Raw genomic sequence first — 20,155 nt, forward strand, 5'->3', positions numbered from 1 at the left:
TAAGGGAAACATGCAGAGCGAGACAAAGAATATGGAGAGTATCTGAGGAAACTGTGTGTCAGAAGGTGTCCGTACAAAACCTGCAGACAGTTAGGGGAATATGTAACTTGGCTGGATGGGAAGAATTTCTTTTGCATTGCAGTTTAAAGGCAGAGGGGGATCATCCCGCTCTGATTTTCAAAGGCCAGTGTGTTTATGTTCTCCCAGCACCCATTATAAAAGAGGTCACTTGTTTCCCAGAAGACATTTTCCCTCCCTTTCCTTTCTCATTGAAAATGTTCCTCCGTTTTCAGAGAGACGTGCTGAGTTACTGGTTACATCACAGGATCTAGCTGTCAGTGAAAATCTTTGGGTGCCACTTGCTCTGTTGAACTCCAGGAACAAGTAGCAAGGAATCCTGCACACCAGAAGCTTTGCAGGCCATACGTGCTGTCAGGTTTCAAACTTACAGTGCATTTTCTTATGTATCACAACATGTAATGTCACGGACATAATCATTGCATATTGCTTCATCTCCTTTCTGAACTGCATTGCTACAAAGACTCTGATGCAGGAAGTCACATTTTGGAATATTTTAGTAAAATAATGTCAACTAAGTCCCCCCCCCCAGTCAAAAAATGCTTTTAAATAAAAATTGATGAACTAATATTTAACTTTATTTGTTGAAGAATCTGATACAGTAATTTCTTGTTAGTTCTACTTTGAAGTACAGTGTCAGAAAGCAGAAGGTAGAGAAGAAATTGCTGTTTGAGTTCCCAGAACATGGAGCAAGTAGTTTGTGCAATTATATAAAGGCCTATAGGGAACACCACAGGTGTACTAGGTTTGATTCACAGAATTCAATATATTGGTGAGTGGAAAAGAAGAAAGCTGAGCTGGGCTGCAATTTCTTCACCGAAATCCAAAAAAAGTTTTCTTGATGCTTCTAGGACAAACTCTGAATGCCAAGTCAGACTCCAACATGAGAGAAATAATTACACACTGGCACACAAACCTTCAGATCAGCAAATGAAGAGAAAATTATGGGAGTCTAGGAAAAAAAGAAAAGCTTATGAAGACATTATGGACAAATAATTAGCCTTGGGAGTGAGAACAGAGATGTGAGCAGGTCTTGGGGAACAGGACACCTCTACTGCAGGCTAACACTGACTTGCTTTGTGAACATGGCCTGTGATTTTATTTCTCTATTCCTCACCTTCTCTGGCCTCTATGTAGATGTCTCTATTGCAGAGGAGTGATAAAAAGCTGAAGAAGTTAACTAAGTACAGATTTTACACTGAAAGGTAATATATTACTAAAAATTACTCATTTCAAGGACAATGTAAAGGCATGTTGAAGGAAACTGCCTGCAGAGAAGGATATCTATATAGCCCTTACATTGCTCCGACTGTTTGTGTAGCACCTATTCCTGGACTAGTGTTGTAGATAGCCAAGTCATCTTTGTGAGTGATGTGCAACTTCCAGGAGAAAAAGTGCTTCTCAGAGGGCCTTCTTCTGCTCTGAGACACCATGAGTTCAACATCCTGATCAGAGAGCAAGCGGATCAGATCACCGTCAGGGTCCCGGTAATTCAAAACAATGTCATCTTGGTTAAACTCCTGCCTGGGAGAAAAGAAATGGATTGATCCCCAGAAATCAAGGAATGCCTGGGAAGTGCTACATGATGAACAATATAGTGACAGTCTAATTAATTTTGATAAAAGCCACACAAAGCCTTGGGTGTTTTGGCATTCTTGATACAGCTAGTACTAGAAACCATACAGCCACCTTCATTCTGTGTTGTGTTTAAGCTAAGAAATCTATCAGAAACAAGAACCATTTCCAGTAACACCACACAAATGGCACAATTAATCTGGGTGTTTGATAGAATTGCCATACAAAGGAGCTGACTGTTGCTACCCACTTTTGCCTACTTATTTTTGCTCTTTCTGAGGAGTGTAAGAATATTAGAACAGCTGTTCTGTTACTAATATTTACTAATATTTAATGTTCTGAAGTGTTGATGTTCAACACTAGATTAATCTAGTTTGACACTAGTTTAATGGGTGTTAGAAGGCCGTATCCTGCATCCTGAAGAAGTGCAGTAGACAGAAGGTGCTTTCATGGGGGCACGGCTCTGATCTCAGTACAAGAAATGGAAATTTCTACCCATCATAACTGAGTCAGAAGTGTGTGTCATTCCTTACTTGCTGACAATCCCAAGGAGGACTAGTGTCTGCACAGATGGCCCTGGGCCAAGTCAAAGTGCAACTTCTTCAAGACACTTGAAAAGTATTTCACACACAAAACATGGTGGTGTCCAAGTAGAATGTGGAAAAACTTGGACTGAAATGAACTTGACAAATGTTTAATTATCAAATATACAACTAAGTGCTTGCATTGTACCTCATCAATTCTGTTAGATCTTTGAATGATGGAATGCTGCTCAGATCCTCTTCCACTGAGATATCCCTGTATTTAGAACACATCTAATCATTACATATCAGGACAAGAGAATTGGTGGTGTCTCTTCAGCAGTAAACTGGAAGACTATTTTCTTATTACCTGATAGTGCTCACAGTCTCATCATAATAATAACAGCGGACTTTATTAACTGTGTCTTCCTGCTTTGGTAAATCTTTTATGATCTTCACAAAAGCACATGGGAAAATCCCAGTGGCACCACCAGCAGTTCCCTGGAATGACAGGAAATATTAGAATCAAGAAACCCATGCCATTTTGGCCACATGCAATAGGTTCTGGAATCCAATTAATTTACATAGAAACAACAGTACAAATTTTTCCACTATAATCAAGAAAAGAAATTCTATGGAAGTGACCTGATGGCATGCCTACAAAAAGATTATACAATTTACATGGTCAAATACCAGGCAGGGGAGTGAAACAGTGTGTAAAAAATGAAAGTCAGATGGTTAGCAAGGAAGGCTGTGGTGTTTGAACAAGGAGAGATATCATATCAGCAAACACACAGTATGTTCTCCTCATCCTTTTTTCAGAACACTGCTGCATTACCCAAGTTCTCCCTAATCAGGCTGACGTGTGTTGTGGTATGAAGCATGAAGCATACATCAACTCACCCTGAGGCAAGAAACCAATTAATCGCTGAAATGGAGTTTCCATCTCCTTTCTGTGGCCTTTCTGTGTTCTAAACACTTCCAAAGAATTAAAAAACATTCCAGCAGAAGCAAATGCAAATGAAAACTGAAGTCTGGAGGGCAGAAAATTTGTAAGCTAAAAACCATCAAGGAACCAAACAATTACTAATTTGGAATCAAGGATTTGTTCTTGACAGTAAGACCTGATTATGATACAGTTTCTCCTTGAAAGGAAGAGGCAGGTCACAAGGACCAGAAGAGCCCTTTCTACTCATATATTTCAAGGTATGCTAATAATTCAGTACTGCTATTGCAGTCTTACCTCCAACCAGTCTTTGTTTACTTTGCTGAGTAGATAGATCAAATCTCCCTTCTTGAAGCTGAGTTCCAGTTTATTGGTTCCAGGAAAATCAAACAGTGCCTGTGGAAAGTAATAACCTCGAAATTATTAATTCACAGAATGACAAAAGCAAATCTTTCTGTTGTGTTCTTGAGAAGAAAGCATAAAGCAGCAGACAGTGTGCACTTTGTCATCACATATGTATTTCTGGGATAAGGTCACATATATTTGACCGTCGTCTGCAGTTCTCACAATCTCTTCTCCTACTCAGCAAACACACAAGACTGCTTTGAAGAAGCAGTGAAAGCACTAGGATAAACATGGCCCTGAGAGAGCTACATGCAAGGATTCTTAAAGTGGCAGAACACTGAGCACCAGAGAAATAAATATGCATAAGTTGAAAGCACTTAAGAGCAACTAAGACAACAGAGCTGAAGACAAATGACAGCTTGAAGTCCTGAGAATTGAAAAGATATATTATTTCTGGTTGCAGCTTTACAGCTTTTAGATTTGCTGCAAAATATCACAAAAAGCCTTAAGAAATTGCAGGAATGATGTGTCTTAATTAAAGGGTAACTCACTGTTGCTCTTACATCTAGCTTTCAGGTCTGTATGATGAACTGGGAGATTTGGGAAAGCCTGGGGGATTGACATGTTGTTAAAATGGAATTTAGACACCCTCTTCGGGGGGGGGGGGGGAGACAAATACATGTTACCACCCTAACAAAAGGTTAAAGTGGCTGAGTTATCAAAAATGCACATCTCCCCCATTGTCCTTAGAGACCATGATAGCCATTTAAATGCTCTTAGAGGAGCAAAAATGAAAAAGTGTTCTTCATTCTATGTTGTGATAGTTCTTTTGGTCTTGTTAATGCCAAGAGTGCTCCCAGTTAAAAAAACAAACAAAACAATGGCTACTGTTGTGCTAGTGGTTCATGTGTCTACTTAATAGCTTTCAAAAGCCTTTTTTCACCTGTTGAAAAGTTCTGGTAGGTATATTCAATATTTATAAATTAATAGATAAAACCCAAGAGATATGACTGTTCCAAGACCTGTCATTCTCTGTGTAAAGAACAAAACCAACAAACCTCAAAGCCGATGCATGGGGTTTTTAACCTTATAGGGCAAAGTCACATGTTTCAGGAAGCAAGACCCTGCTCAGACAAATACTAGTTACAAAGCAGTCTCATGTGCTTAATAGAGAGAAAATATACCACAAAAGACAAGGGCATGGGCATTTTTCAGTAGAACATTTATGTTACAGAAAATACTAAGATGCCTCACCTGCAAAGCTTTTAAACATATGTTGAAGTCAATGAAGCTGAAGCTTACGGCTGTTTTAAATTTAACTTATGGGTAGCACTATGCAAATGTGGACCATTTGGTAGTAACCTGTACATGTCTGTTTTGAATCTCCTGTCACTGTCATTCTGATTTCACAATGGACCTTCTTATTAAAGTGATGAGGAACAGAACGCCTCTTTCCATCCTTTGTTTCATTCCCTGTTCTTAAAATCAATTGTTTTTCTCTGTTGATTTCACTTTCTTCCCCCAAGGTCTAATTGAATAAGGCAACTTGATGGATGAGGTACCAAAGTAAAGCAGAGTTTAATCTCCTGTCCTATGACAGGTTGTGCAGAGTACTCACCTCAGCCCGCGGAGCTGCTGTGCGGTCCAAAACAGGCACTTGATCTGAAATGCTCTTACTGCAAAGAAATGAGACAACAGGGAGGTAAACAGATCTTTCTAAGTCATTAAAAATGCTACACAATCTGTAGTACAGTGTCTGTGTTTCTACTACATAAACTGCATGAGAATCTGGGTGCAGCACTGAAGTAAATAAATATGGATGCAACAACAGTGCCCTAGCTCTCTTGGTTTCAGTGCAGAGCAGCAGCAATCTGATGGTGTCTGCTGCTGAGAACAGATGGAATTTTCAATACAGTCAGTATTCTGGACCTCTCTTCCACAAGACTGCTCAGTCCCCCTACTCTGCCTTCTGGACATTTCTGTTTCTAGCATTTATGGCATTTAGTTCAAACTGCCATCATACACTTATGCAGTTTTTGCACTGTTTGAGGTGGGTGAAAAGGAAGTGAGTCCATCTTTGGAATGCTGAAAGGAGAATTAATTTATCTGGAGGGTAATGAAGTATGACATCTACTTAGCAGTTCTCCAAAGGGGTGTCAATGCTGCTATGTAGGACAGGCCCTTGTTTAGACAAAGGACAGGAACAAATTAAGTATTCAGTTTCATTTAGTGTCTGAACCAGATCTCACTGAATTCAGTACCAAAACTCACATTGACTTCAGTGGTGCAAGCCTATGTCCTTATGCTTGGCTTGTATATTCGGCACATTATAGTAGAGATTACCATTAAAGAAATACAGGCACATAGAGCTGGACAGTATTTTTAAAAAGCAAGGTATATTCTCATTTTGGAATTTTCCTTTAATGCAAGTGCCACATCCACTTTAAAAATATGAGATTACTGAAACAAGAATACTCTGTCTTCACTCCATGACAAAGACCCTCATAATAGGAATTCATGGATTCACTTGGAAAACACAGTGGTGATCCTCATCTCTCTCTCCCCCCCCAAAACTGGACAGCATCTCTTACATCAAGCAATGCTGAAAAAAACATGTCAATCACTTACACTCGGCGTGTCCGTGGGCGAAGGCGTCTCAGTCTGTGAGGCACCTGCTCGCCATCAAAGTTTGAGTGGTAGAAGAACAGCCGTACATCTTCATCCATCAACACCCAAGCAGGGAGGCAGAGCAGGTTCTGTGCCAAGAGCAAGCAGGAAGCAGAGTGTAACAGTTGGAGAGACCAATTCTGTATTTATTTACATGTAACAAATATACCTCTCTGACCTACAGGATCATGAAGGATATTCATTACTGCCAGAAATCTCCCTCCTCTCCCTTCTCACTCAGCAGGACGCAGCTGAACAGCTGACAGTCTCTCCTCTTTACTCCTGGAGTTGGCCAATGTATTGCTTCACTCTTTTTGTACCTGATTTACTGCAGGAGTAAATTGCTTTTTGTCTTTCTCTTCAGAACATGAATGACTGTGGAAAGAAGGCAATCTTAAGTAGTGGAAGTCTTGGCCAGTGCTTCAGACTTTTACTGATTTAAAATTCAGGTCTTCAGTTAACCTGCACACAAAGAATATCTCTCCTTGATGTATGCTGCATCTTCACTCTAATTCAGGTGCTCTCAGAAGCCCACCTGTCCTAATTCTGTCTGTGAGAGAGTCAATTTTCTTCTTGGTAGCTGGTACAGTGCTGTGTTGGATTTAGCATGAGAATATGTTGATAACACATGGAAGTTTTAGGTGTTTCTAACTAATGGCTTACTTAGTCTGAGCCAAGGATTTTTCTGTTGCCCATGCTCTGTCAGTGAGGAGCCAGACAAGAATCCAGGAGGGAGCATGGCCAGGACAGCTGGTCCAAACTGGCCAAAGGGATATTCCATGCCAGGGAACATCATGCCTAGTGTATAAACTGGAGGGGGTTGACCGGGAGCCACTGATCACTGGCTGGCCATCGGTCAGCAGGTGGTGAGCAATTGTATTGCGCATCATTTGTTTGTTTTCTTCTTTAGTTTTACTTCTCTCTGTCTTTTTGGTTACCTCCCTTCTAATTACAATTATTAGTATTATATTTTACTGTATTTCAATTATTAAGCTGTTCGTATCTCAACCCATGGGTTTTACCTTTTCCTGACTGTCCTCCCCATTCCATTAGGGGAGGAGGGAGTGAGCAAGAGGCTGCACGGCACTTAGATAGTGGGTGTTGTTAAAGCAAAACCCACACACCATTCTCCTAGTCCCTTAGATGCATACACCAACTCTATTCATGCAACACCTGGAGATTCACCATTTCCTCATACATCTTGGGGGTTTTGGTAAGGATATCTATCTGTAGATGAAGGCAGGGAGTGAGCCTTTGTGAACCGCATGCTCCAGCAGATCCTACAGTATGAACAATCTGGGGAAGAGGACTGCAGGTTGTACCACAGCATGGGCACTGTGTCTTCAGGAAAGCAATGCAGAGAGAAGCAGACACTTAGGACTCTAACAGTACTGTCTGTCTTAGCTGATTTCAAGTATCTGCAGTGCTCAGTGCATTCTCTACTTAAAATTAAGTTTTACCTTTATGTAGACATTTAGGATAGGAATCCTTTTCTCAGCAATTTCCTTTTTGGCACCAACAAAAACTTTTCCTGGAAAATATAAAACCTGTGACAGTTATTGAAGGGGAAAAATAAAAGGAGGCTGTCAAGAAAAATGAAGTAATCGTGAGAAAGTAGAAGCTAAAAAAAAATACATATTTTCTAAAGGACTTTAGGTTTCTAAATGAACTTTACCACAAGTGAAGGGACTGTCAATGGAACATGACTTCTCTGGCATCCATAGCCAGGAATTAGTTCCTTGTCACAACTGCTTCTCTCGGTGCATTCCTCTTTAGGATGGCCTGGAGCTGAAAAAGCTGCTGATTATGCAAAGATTTGGTACTGACAGCTTACCCGGCAGTACAGGAAGCGTGCAGGTAAATGGGCTGTTATTGCTCTCTGGCCCATATCTCTCCTCCAGTTTGGTGTGCAGGGCATAGAACTCACGGTAGCGCCGGAAAATCAGGTATCTGCCACCACCTTTAAGCTTTACTTCAATGACAAACATCTGAAACAGAGGAGAGGGATTCAGGCTGAGGTTCGTGCTTAAAAATAGTCACCAAATGAACGTGAGGAATAAAATAGGAACATAAGATCAGTGGGAATATTCTCTTAGGGGCAGAGGAAAGCAAGCCTTCAGTTAAGCATTGCAAACTCAAGAAGGAGGAAATAACAAGTTAGCACCAGTGTGGTATTTGTGTGGGTCCAGCTTGCACATGAAGCATGTCCCTGTGGCTGCTTTCTGTCATATAATCTTAAAAGGAAACATGAAATTACTAGATTCAACTTTATGCTTACACACTTTCCCTCAGTGACAAACAAAACACATTAGGGAAACAAATGCAAATATTTTACAATAAGATGCCTTGGACATCTAAATCTAGAGACAAACAGACATGTAAATGAATTGGTTTTCAGAATTGAAGGCATTCATACTTCTTTTTGACTTTAATGTACACAATTTCAGAAATTATGGTCCAACCTTCTTCAACAACTATTTTATTTTTCTCTTGACAAAATTGCTTTGCTCTAAAGGAACCGACAATTTCCATGCACTGACCTGTGAGTTACATTGCAGCCAGATCCTTCAGAAAACATAAAGACTGAGCAACCAAACATCACTGTATTCCAGAGTAAAACCTGAATACTGCAGTGGGAAGCAATATCTCCAGCAGAAGTCAGACTGAGCTGGTCATATTCAAAACCCTCAGAAAATCTTAGTGTCTTTCCCTACTATTCCCTTCCTGTGTACTCTTTTGTGTCTTAATATGCTACCTCCTGTGAAGATGGGAGCATCCTAACTTGCCAGTACCATGGAATAATGAAGAGTCTGCCCTTCTACCCTCTGAATTCTTTTCCCACCATCTTCAGCAAAGGTGCAGCACTCCAACAGGAAATAAATCAGATATTAGAAAAGAATTACAATGCTAGAGGATATCTCTCACATTTCATTCAGAAAATAAATGTTTAGACTAAATCTGGGATAACTATCCTCCAGTCCAGAAAAAATAAAGCACTGAGAAGTCTTCCATATGGAACTACTCATGCCAAAAAGCAACTACACCAGAATAACTGCATTTTGCTTCCCACAACCAAACCAGTCACAGATGAAGGCATATAGAGGCAGCATAAATCTCCTTTCTTACATAGTAATTAGTAAAGCCTTTCTTCTCTTCAATATCTGCAATGTTAGCTGAAACAGGTACATCATCTGGAAGCTGGTCAAAATCACTGTGAAGCAAGAACAGAAGATTTAGGTTACTCATACTGGTAATAATAAAATAGCCTTTGAAATATCCTATGCCACACAGAGCAAAGATAGGCAATATCACATTTTCTATTATCAAAATCAAGATGTTAGAAACTCATGGTGTCATTCTCTTCCTCTGGAGGTCTGACCTTGAGATGTCAAGTTTCAACAGGTTCAGCACAAGTCAGTGACCATTGTGAAGATTCATCATGCCTGAAAAATACCCCTCTCATTCCTATGCTCGCTTGAGGAACAGGACTACAAAACAAACACTTGAACTGCTAAGCTTTTCCTGAGAAATGTGATCAGCTGTGGATGCATTCCTAATCCTTCCTTAATCTAGAAGATTTACAATAGGAACTCTGCATCAGTAGATCTGATTCTAAGGAGATCATTATATATCACGATTTATGCTGCTGTTATTACTGCATTCCTGTAGGGAATAGGAAACAGTTCTGAGAAAAGAACTTGTTATGCTAGGTGCTGTGGAAACTGACAGCACAAAGCTAAATCCTAAAAACTTTATACTCTGTGCAATATGCATAAAATGTACCACATGCATATAAGAAAAGAAACAACAGGATAAACACAAACAGAGAAAGAACAAAGAAACAAAAATATAGTATTTTTTTGTATCAGAACTAGTGGTGCCTACACCAGCTGTCAAAATGTTGTCAAGTTTTCTTGCAAACATCACAATAAAGCAAACTCTTAAAGAGGTCTTGGAAAAAAAAATGAGTAGGATAGCAAATATTTAGAGAGAGACCTCCCAGTCACAGCCGATAAGATTCAACACAGAATCATGGAATATTTGGAGTTGAGACGGACCCACAAAGATCATCGAGTCCAACTCTTAAGTGAATGGCCCCAACGGGGATTGAACCTGCAACCTTGGCATTAATCTCCCAGTCACAGCAGACAACCTGAAGCAAGCACAAAGATACTTCTTTGAAAATGTCAAAAATGCGTGAAGGAACACATGGTAGCAGGCAAGGTTAGAATAAGCACTGCAGATCCTAGAAAGAATTGGATTTGAAGTGAGGAGGAAGGATCCCTGCAGGAACACCTAAAGAGCAGCCATACGACCACATCGTCGTGTTACTCGCCTATATTATCCCCAGAACAAAACAGCTTGGATTGGCAGGTGCTTTTTGTGACCTTCTCCTTGGTGCAACAGCTTTGACAAGCAGAAGACAAATTCACCTTTGCTTCAATCTTATAACTCAGTGTTGTTAGAGGGGTATTTATATTAACACCTGAGTAAAAAGCATCAAGAATGAGGAAAACAAGGTAAAAAATGAGATAAAACTTTTTAAACTTTTAAAAGGATCATCTAAGAAATGCCAAGCTGACAAAATGTTAAATATTCTGATAACACAAAAAAAGTGGTAGTTGTCTCAGTTTATTCTGCTAGGAGAATATCCCAAGCAGGGGTTTCCACAAGGCGTAGCCTATTTGAAATCCTGAAGTAATGATGCAACATCTTGCAATAGAGTGCTGTACATGGAGAATGTCATGAATCAGAACCACCCACAATACTGTAAATACTACCCCTTACTGTGAAGAGGGATGTGGTTATAGAAATCAAGAGATATAATTAGTCATATCACAAACACTCATATCATAAACTCCAGTGAAAGGGAAACTGTTTTGCAGTTATAAAGAGGACAGTGACCCACTGTGTCCTAGGTGGTGAATAGTCCCCACAAAAAGAAAGTCCACTCCAGCATAAGAAATGGTCTGCTCTACCCTGAGCAGCCTAACAGTGTGGAAGTTACAATAACAAGAGGCTTTTTAGAATCACCAAAGATGCTTGCAGCCTAATTAAATGAACAGATCACAGCAGTTACATTGAGGCTTGTGGGGAGGCAGGAGAAGGTAGAGACACATTACCTCTTTTCTCGCAGCTGTCGGGGAAGAGACATGGTTCTTCTTAAATCCAGATGACTAAGATCTATTCCTCTACTTCTTGGGCAGTTCCTGGTTTAATAGGATGAACACAAAGTCAAAGTAATTCTCCCTGCATGAAACAAGACCCCTTTGCAAGGCCTCAGAGATCTTTTTTTAATGTTTCAGTGTCAGACAATTTCTGCTGTACCTCCCCACCCCCACGAGTTTGAGGAAGTACCAGGGGAAAAACAGTAATAAAGAAAGACTGTGCTGTGATGTCTGTCATGTCTCAAAACTACCACAGTTGAGAAACTGAAAGCCCAAGAAAAAGCAGAAACCATGAGCCACATATTCCATTGTCCACCCTCCACCGAAACATTTGCTTCTGTTGAAAGCCAGTATGAGTGGGCTCAGCAAAATCTATTTTGCCTCAGCTAAAATATCCCCATATACACCTCTACATTAATATTTGTAAACTAGTATGAATACTTCTGATCACTTCTTGAGGCTCTGTGATTCCCAAGGATCCTCCTTTTCACAGACCAAGAGCCAGGAGGTGGAGCTAAAGAATAAATTTTAAAATGGGAGCAGAATGTATCATCAGAAAATTCAACCTTGTCAAACACCAGGGCATCAGGCACAGGATGAGCTTTGAAGGATGGATCAATGAAAGTAAGACAGGAGTCCTTTAATGACCAGAGATCTTTTTGGCTTCACGTGCTCCAAACAACCCACATTTGCCACACACATGAACAAGGTAATGGCTCACTCTGGCTTGTACTCAAATTGTAGTTACAAAGCATTTATATAACATCAGTTGACAATCTTTCAAGAAGAAAATAAAAGGAAGAAAGTGACAAGGAAACCATGATTTCTTAACAATGTGGCTAAGTTGCAACACAGCTTATCTGCCTTAGTCAAAAGCTATTATGTGCATCCTTGCCTCTCCATTTCAGTCTTTGACTCTCTTCCATTTTAGTGTTCAATACGTATTTGCTTCCTTCTCATCCTTCCGCTGCCAAGAACAAAAATTCCCATCTGAATGGAGCAAAAATCAACCAGCATCCTTCAAAATAAAACTCTATTTACAACTGTAATCATCAGCCTTGAGAGTAACTGCATTGCATTGCATTGCATTTTAATGAAGTAAATCCTTCACCCATCTCCTGTCCATGGATAACTCTAGGCACCACAATAGAATTTCAGAGGGGATATAGTGTCTCTTGATCAGAAGGGACCAGGAGAACCTACAAATCTCTGAACTGTAGTTTCTGAGTGAACTGCTACTCTGCTACATATCATAGCTTTGACAAGAAAGTCATAGAAATGGTATTCTAATTTTTTCAAATGTCTGGAAAGATAATCTAGGTACAAAGCAGATACATCTTTTAATAGACAGAGGATATGACACAATGCAAAAATACACATTCATTGTTTATCTAGGGAGGTGGCTTTTAGAAAACCTGTCAACAGAAACTCTCAAACAAATTGTCTATGCAGGTGCTTTCCTGTGAGTAAAACAAGCTGAAAGCAAAAAAATCTCTACTGGAGATTACAGCAAGTAATAATACTAACCTGACAGAATAATGTTAAACCTACTAAGAAAGTTTATGATTCTGCAGTATTTTCTTGTTCTGAACTCAACCAGAAAAAATACTTTCTTTTCTGACAAAAGGCAGATTTCTACCTCAGAAGAGTGGATAGCTGATTGGTTAGAGGGATCACCAAGGCTGTGAGACTAAGGTTGGACACACTGCTTTGCCGTGTTCTTCTGTGCCAAATCAATGCTTTAACTACCACATGTTTTCTCTTCATTTCTACTATTGTAATACTGTCTTAGAAATAACAACTTCTATTATTTGGGCTGAGAAAATAGGCTGTCCCTAGTCAAACACACATTCTTTCTCTGTTCAAATAACTATTTTATGAATGAAATAAATGTCCATTACAAAACTGATATCCTAATGACAGTACCTATGTCAAGAGATATGCCTGCACTAGGAATCTATCCAATTTCATCAGCTGACGTGACAGCTCTCAGTTTTGAGAAAACCCATCCATACACTATGTCTGGCATGGTCATTGTGGTGCTATGCACCAACCCAAACACATGTGCAAGAGAAAGCAGGAATTCATCCAAGTGCAAGGAATACAGAAGAAAAATTAGTTCATTAAAGGAGGCTGCTAAGAGAATCCTCAGATGACTGAATCATGACCATATGCTACCACCACTATATGCCTCTTCACAGTTCACTATCTACTGAATTATTTTGGACATGCCTGTGAGCTGTGAAACTGTGGCCTTCTGTCCAATGCACCTGTTAGAAAACACATGTACAAGGATACCCTGGAAATCTGAGAGTATCAGCTAGGACCAAACAACCAAAGCAAGTGAGGAATTTTAATGAAAAATAGGAATGTAGCCCTAAATCACTAACAATACATGAACTGCTAATTAAAAGTAAATCAAAAAATGCAGCAGAAATACTCAGCAGAATCAAGTTTGGATGACAGCACTACATACCACATCTGCTAGGGCAGCAGATACTGTACCATTTTGCATGTCTCTATAAAATAATGGCTTCTCTCTGATGCACCTGATGTTAGAAAAGTGTTGTGCAGTTATGCTCAATCACCATAGCATAAATCTTTCAAGTGGTAGGATAAAGTGAACAAGAATAATACTCTTAAAAGATCTCTGACCTCATGAGAGATTAATCTGCAAAGGAAATAACATTTAGCCATCACTGCAAGGAAGCTGAACATCAAATAGAAACACATACGGCAGAGTTGGCTTTCAAGATACTCTCATTCATCCTGTTGTTTTCAAGGGACATGTGGAATATTTGTTTTGTAGCATGCACAGCATTAGCAGTCAGGTGTCTTGACTCGTGTGGTTGCTTGAGACTGAGCTGCAACTGTAATAACACTGATTTGGGAAGTGTTCAGGGATCTATTCCATTTTCCTTTAATAATACTTGTTACAGATTTTTCTTGTATGGTTACCATCAGATTTATGGAATCTTTCAATAGATTTTACAATACTTATTTTCAAATACCATGTGTAAAGCCATGTTTAAAGTAGTTACTATTTTTATTATAGCACATGAATAATTAATTACAGTTCTGTAAAATTTTTGGACAAAAGTTACATTAGATAAGCTATTCATGTCTGCTCTGCAATCTTCAGAGCTCTTTTGCTGGTAGTGCTACAAAATACTTAGGAGGCAGTTGGCACAATGGTAAGCAACAAGACTGTTTCTTTCCTATATGCTTTCAGGACAGTTGAAAATAAAACCATTTAAAAAATAAAAAACAAACAAAAAACCCCCAAAGTTGAAGTTGTCCTATCTTTCTGAACTTCTTGGGAAAAAAACCAAAGAGGGCATAAGCTGAGAGTTGAGCTAATTGGTTTTGTATTCTTCATTTGATAATGGCTCAATTCGTAATGTCTGAATGTATGGATACTCTCCCTCTCATGCATTGTGTTGGGTTTAAAAAAGCCACAGGAGTATGGATTGATAGAATTTGTAAATGTGTTTTGAATTAAATCTGGGCACAGTTTCCATTATTGCTTTTTTTAGGGTAAAAAGTAGCTAGTAGGCATTTGCAGAAAAGGACCCTTTTCATGCCCTGCTGATATAAACACAACTAAATAATCCATCTTGGACTGAAGAAATTTAAAGGTCAGCATCTACCACCGTTCCTGACAGTGAATTTAATGGTGTCATTTCCAGAATAAATTATTACTCAACATGGAAGAGGTTTACAGAACCAAATGTTAAAAAAAGAGATGCATTTTTTTTTATGACATTCTTCTCAGAACATCAAACTAAATCATATACCAGAATCTTGGCTTTTTCACCTCTATTGCTTGAGCAAAATAAGGAAAAAGTATTGCAGGAAAAAAAAAAAAAAACCCACCCCAAAAAGTGAGGTTTTTCTTTTGACATTATCAGCTCTTTTGGAAATACACAACCAACAGTACCATTCTGAGGTTTGATGGTTCATGATTCAGTAGGCAGATCTCGCCAGCTTTTCTTGCACAGACCAATATCACAGCAGTATTATGATCTTCCTCTCTGTTGAAAACAATTCTTCTATAAAAATAAACCTGCTTCCTTTGAAAATCTTTTAAAAATATACAGGATTTCTTCCTGATAGAGTAGAATCACTTAGATTAGAAGAGTTAGAAGAATCTGCTCCTTCATGAGCAATGGAGCTTTTTGTTCTTGCAGAGCTCAGATGGATATTGATGCCCAGGACTAGACTAAGTGAGAAAAATGGAAGCTCAGAACCAACAAGAGAGCATTTCTTCATCCAGATCACATATCACTTCCTGGATAAAAGAGGCAAATAAGGAAGAAATAGGGCAGAGCTTGTCACTGCTGTTGTGCATGACAGATGTGGGCTGGAGGTGGAATCCTGTGCTCCAGTCAACTTCTCCAATGTCAAAATCTGGTAACGGTCCATTGCAGACAAAGAAGCATGAAAGTTCCTTTCAAGAACTCCTGAGAGAGCTGTGCCTACAACCATCCCTCCAGAACTTTAAAATCTAGTTTTAGTGCATAGCAGCAGTGCACCTTTGTGGCAGGAGGGTCTTTGTGTTTTAAGTCTTCTGATCATGTTGAGAATCAAAAATCTGTCAGAGTTATTGCTATTCGAGACAAAGAAAATTCTGCTTCATCTATTTCACAAGTTCAAAAGACCTGTTAAAATTACTCAAAAATATTTCACTGAACTTCCCCAAATGGCAAAACAGGGTTGGAATTTGCTAAAATGTGTGCAGTGATGCATTCAAATCAGCCTACACTATTCCTAACAGTTTAATTTCCCCATCCATTTGAAGAAATCCTGTGACCAAATTCCTTTTACCTAATTTAGAAACTTTAGATAAGTGCCTTTAGTTAAGTGAAGTTTTCTGGACAGTGAAGAAAGACAGGCACCACTGACCAGTAAGTAAGACCTCAAGTGGGCCAATGCTCCCTATGAAGGTTTTATCTGTCTCCTAGGAATATACATGAATTATGAAATGGCTATACTCCCAGTTTTGTCACCTCAGGTTTCTAAAGGTAAGGAAATAAATCTGTGCCTTACTGTGGACCTAGTTATTACTGGTAAAAAGGTACCTTCTCATTCGGGACTCAGCTATATTTGGATATGCACTTTTACACTGGTATAATTGTCTTTACCCTAGGGGAGTTGTACTACTTAAGATACACTGATATAGTCAAAGAAGCACAATTTTCTGGTGCAGAAACATCCAGTCTGCTCATTGTAGAGAGTTTATGGCTCATTTTCTAATGGTTCATAAATTGGGACAATATTCCTTAATAAAATCAGGGGGCAAGGGGGCTAGAGATTAAGATAGGCAGTCAAGTGGCAAATACAGAGGCAAAAAATATCAGTCCTGTGATTTTCAAAGTTCTGTTCTGTCTATTCCTCACAGTCTGCCTCACCTGCTGCCTCACCTACTGGCCATTTAGTACCTCAGCCTTCATTCCTTGAAAGATAAACTTGTGGAATTAATGCACCAATTAACATTTCAATAAGCAATTCAATCCCAAGTCAGTGGCTGGACTGTACATTTCAAGTGTGGAAGGCTGGAGTTTATGTCTCCCATACCTCAACAGGCAGAAGGCTGCTTCATTATGTGAGACTGGGTCTGAAAAAGAGACCTCTTAATTAACTGCCACAGCAATTCAGCCACTGGCTTGCTGTGTGTAATTCCTTCTGCCTTAGCTTTGCCATCTGTAAAGTAGGGCTGACTAAGACTTTTCTCATGAGGGGGGAGGTGAGAAGGAAAAATGCTCAGTAGAGGTATAATTCTTGGGGAAAATCAGGTAAAAACTGAGAAACTACAACCATTATCCTTAGAAACCAACCTACCCTCAAAATCACCTGCAGTGCAAACAGAAAACAATATAAAAAGGTGGGTCTTTTAAAATGTGCCAGTAATGCTCTGATGCCAGGCCTTAGAACAGATTCCCAAACCCTCAGAAAACACTGTAATGGCTAAACTATCACATATGTTAAACAGCAGTTTAATGGGCCTGTCCTACTACAGAAAACAACAAGCAAAGGAAATTAACTTTCTGCTCAGACTGCTATTTAATCTTGGAATACATCATCGTGCTTGGGGATTGCTTCAGTAATCTGAGCCAAACAAAGGTACTGGAGAACTTCGAAGTTGTGATTTCAAGAAATGAGTATATGGTGATGGTATCAGCTTAGGAAATTCCCTGTCTTCACATACTCTTGCTTTTTTCCTGCCTTACAGGATGGCACATCTGAGGCTGTGCTGCAAAATATATCATCTAACTAAGCCAGCTGTAAAAACACTTTTTTAAGCCACAGATCGATTTCCCAGCCCAGCTCACAGCATAGACATCAACATGACTAGGAGAATGAATGGGGAGGAATACATTAAACAAACACTGCCTGATAACTTTGTCTTACAAAAGCAGTCTGCTCTGACAATAGTGAGTGTATGTGTCTACGGGCACAGCCCCAAATAATTCGTTTTGTCTCCTGACAATCCATCTCCACATGTAGATACTAATGCAGCCTCTTTCACATGTATGCTTCAGAGCAATCTAACAGTGGTGTGGCAAGAATTTTATTGCTTTATGATGTATGAAAGAAGCCAAAACACACCCCCAAACCATGACCTTTTCTGTAATAGCTTTTCTGAATGAGACAGCAGCTACTGAGGTAGCATCTATAGAACACAGTTCTTGAGTAGCTGCTCCTCTCTCCCTTAGTGCCTTTGCCCTATGTGCCATCACTTTATTCATTTGCCATCACTTTATTCATTTTCTCAGATTTCACTACAAACAACTTGTACAAGCTGTTGCACGATATGAGTGTAGTGCCATAAGAGTGGGTTTCTCATCAGGAATCGTAACACAGGTAGGTGGAAAAGGGGGCAGAAAACTGTGTCAACAGCACTTTTTCATGATTGAAAAGTGTTTTCCTTGTGAAAAGGCAAAAAGAAAACTTCAAAATAAAGGAAAAGGAGGAAGTGGAGAAAAATCAAACATGCCTGTGACTAAGATAAACAGTAAAATCTATTTACTACCCAAATAATTTTTAGTCCAAACAAGGTGGTTATGACACTCTCAGATATGTCTGTTGAAAAACAGTAAAAGGTAGAGGGGGATTGATGTCCTGTTCCGGTTCTTTCTGTTCCACATCTCACCTCTTGAGTTCTGCTGAATGTGACATTTTTCCCTGGCACCTAATACAGAGAACTCTGTTGCTAATTTTGTCCACAGAGTTCTCATGCTGTGTAATTTGAGGCCAGAGACTCCTCCAACAGCCTGCCAGACGGAGTGCACCCCCTTCAACACTGCTGCTGCTGCAGAGGAAGGGGGGATGGGACAAGGAAATGAGCCAAACAAGAAAAAAGAAACAAGCTTCCAAAGTTGTCCAAGATATTTAGCTGATTTTTGGCTCTTAGATCTACCAGGGATCTATCTCCAGCTCTCCCTGTCCAGTTTGTCAGAAGATCCATCCACTGGATTTGCCAGCAATTGCGAAGATTCAGTCAACCTACGACACACCCTTTTCTCTTTTTTTTCCCGATATCAGAGTCTGTCTGGCTGCTCTAAAACTAAATCAGGCTGTTGGCCACAAGAGTCTTTTAATACCACCCTGATGAGGTAGAATAAGAACTGATTTCTGCAATATTATAATGAAGGATTTAAAAGAGAATCTGATTTCTCTTTCTCCCCACCTTGGTTAACATCTGCATCTCAGAGAGATAGTCTGCGCTGTAATACATTCTACTGAAATGAGAATGGTCGAGTAACCTTCACAACATGGGCTGATGTACTCAATAGGGGATTGAACTGGAGGTATTCCCATTAACTAACCAGAAAAAAACAGATGCCCCTCTTTGCTTCCAGCTCACTGGAGCAATTTTTGCTGGTGCCTCTTAGTGGAATTGTCATTTTCCACAGTATTAAATTAGATCAATTTTCAATACTACTTACTTCTTCCTGGGTGCTGATACTGCCAGAAGGAGAACACGCCACACCACTGTATTCTCCCCACTCCACTCTTCTTCCTCTTGACTGTATCAACAACAGGCAGTGAGGAGACTGCAGAATAAAAAGAAAAAACCAGAAGAATTTTGATAACAGAATTATATCAATAACTTCTTCTACTGTTAACAATTTATGGCAGAACGAAATAACCTGCACTGCCTAAAGATTTCTTTGGATGGTACAGCATCATCCTCCCTAATGCTTTTTCTCTGATAATTATTTTGACCAGCAGTATCAAGCACAAACCTGGTCTGAAAAAAAAAGAAAAAGGATCTCAGGCCTTGCTGTACAGTGAGTGCTATGATAATCCACAGACCCATCTGAGATTTAAATCTTTCTTTAGAATTTGAGAAGAGCTGGGACATCTCCTTCTGCTATTCACCTGCAAGAGAGCATCATGATCTTTGACATCCAGAGAACTTTCTTTGAACTTTCTTTGCAGTTCATTTCATTGTGAAATATGTGCCTCTGCAGAGAGAACAAGGGAGGGAAGGCTGGAAAGGGGAACATAGTCCTTTATTCCATATCTGAAAAGTCGGATAAACAAAAGATTACACATAAAAGTCAGATAATTTTATATACTGATCTACTACAACCACTAATATGCTCCACTGAAGAAAAAGAAGAGAATGAGACAAAAAAAAGGGACAATGCACAGATGACGAAAAGAGGAACATAAAAAGTAAAAATAGGAATGTGTGGAAACAATCAAATGTAAGGAAGAATTGGGAAGAATACATCCTTCCCCTAAAGAAATGCAGTGCATTTCCAAACTTGACCCACATGTGTCTGGCTATTTAATTTATGAGATGTGAAGCTGACCACCCAGCAGGCTGGCTATAAATTATATCT

The 20,155-nt window shown here is 39.5% G+C and overlaps 1 protein-coding gene across 3 annotated transcripts; it reads right to left on the bottom strand.

Moving 5' to 3' along the window:
• Positions 1 to 664: 664 nt before the first annotated feature.
• NCF4 (neutrophil cytosolic factor 4) lies at positions 665 to 19,319 on the bottom strand. 3 transcript variants are annotated; one of them, XM_069002888.1, is made up of 12 exons: positions 19,250 to 19,319; positions 11,256 to 11,342; positions 9,259 to 9,343; positions 7,967 to 8,120; positions 7,593 to 7,663; positions 6,094 to 6,221; positions 5,084 to 5,141; positions 3,418 to 3,516; positions 2,545 to 2,675; positions 2,386 to 2,451; positions 1,378 to 1,602; positions 665 to 1,030 (listed from the first exon to the last, which is right to left on the bottom strand). In XM_069002888.1, exons 2-12 carry the CDS (start codon positions 11,285 to 11,287, stop codon positions 1,021 to 1,023), a joined length of 1,059 nt encoding a protein of 352 aa, XP_068858989.1. In that variant the 5' UTR covers positions 11,288 to 11,342; positions 19,250 to 19,319; the 3' UTR covers positions 665 to 1,020. The 3 variants fall into 3 exon arrangements, with proteins under 3 accessions (XP_068858989.1, XP_068858987.1, XP_068858988.1); XM_069002886.1 differs by lacking the exons at positions 11,256 to 11,342; positions 19,250 to 19,319 and adding an exon at positions 9,512 to 9,596; XM_069002887.1 differs by lacking the exons at positions 665 to 1,030; positions 19,250 to 19,319 and having other exon boundaries at positions 1,487 to 1,598; positions 11,256 to 11,438.
• Between the last annotated feature and the right edge of the window lie 836 nt (positions 19,320 to 20,155).

Source organism: Aphelocoma coerulescens, chromosome 1A, assembly GCF_041296385.1.
Source record: "Aphelocoma coerulescens isolate FSJ_1873_10779 chromosome 1A, UR_Acoe_1.0, whole genome shotgun sequence".
Taxonomy (NCBI): Eukaryota; Metazoa; Chordata; class Aves; order Passeriformes; family Corvidae; genus Aphelocoma; species Aphelocoma coerulescens.

Excerpts from the sequence above, each read along its gene's own strand:
- NCF4 (XM_069002888.1), bottom strand. The coding sequence starts at position 11,287 with ATGTCTCTTCCCCGACAGCTGCGAGAAAAGAG. Across the intron at positions 9,344-11,255 it reads CGACAGCTGCGAGAAAAGAG|TGATTTTGACCAGCTTCCAG; the intron begins GTAATGTGTCTC and ends CTTGCTTCACAG. Across the intron at positions 8,121-9,258 it reads AAGGCTTTACTAATTACTAT|ATGTTTGTCATTGAAGTAAA; the intron begins GTAAGAAAGGAG and ends CCTCTGTTTCAG.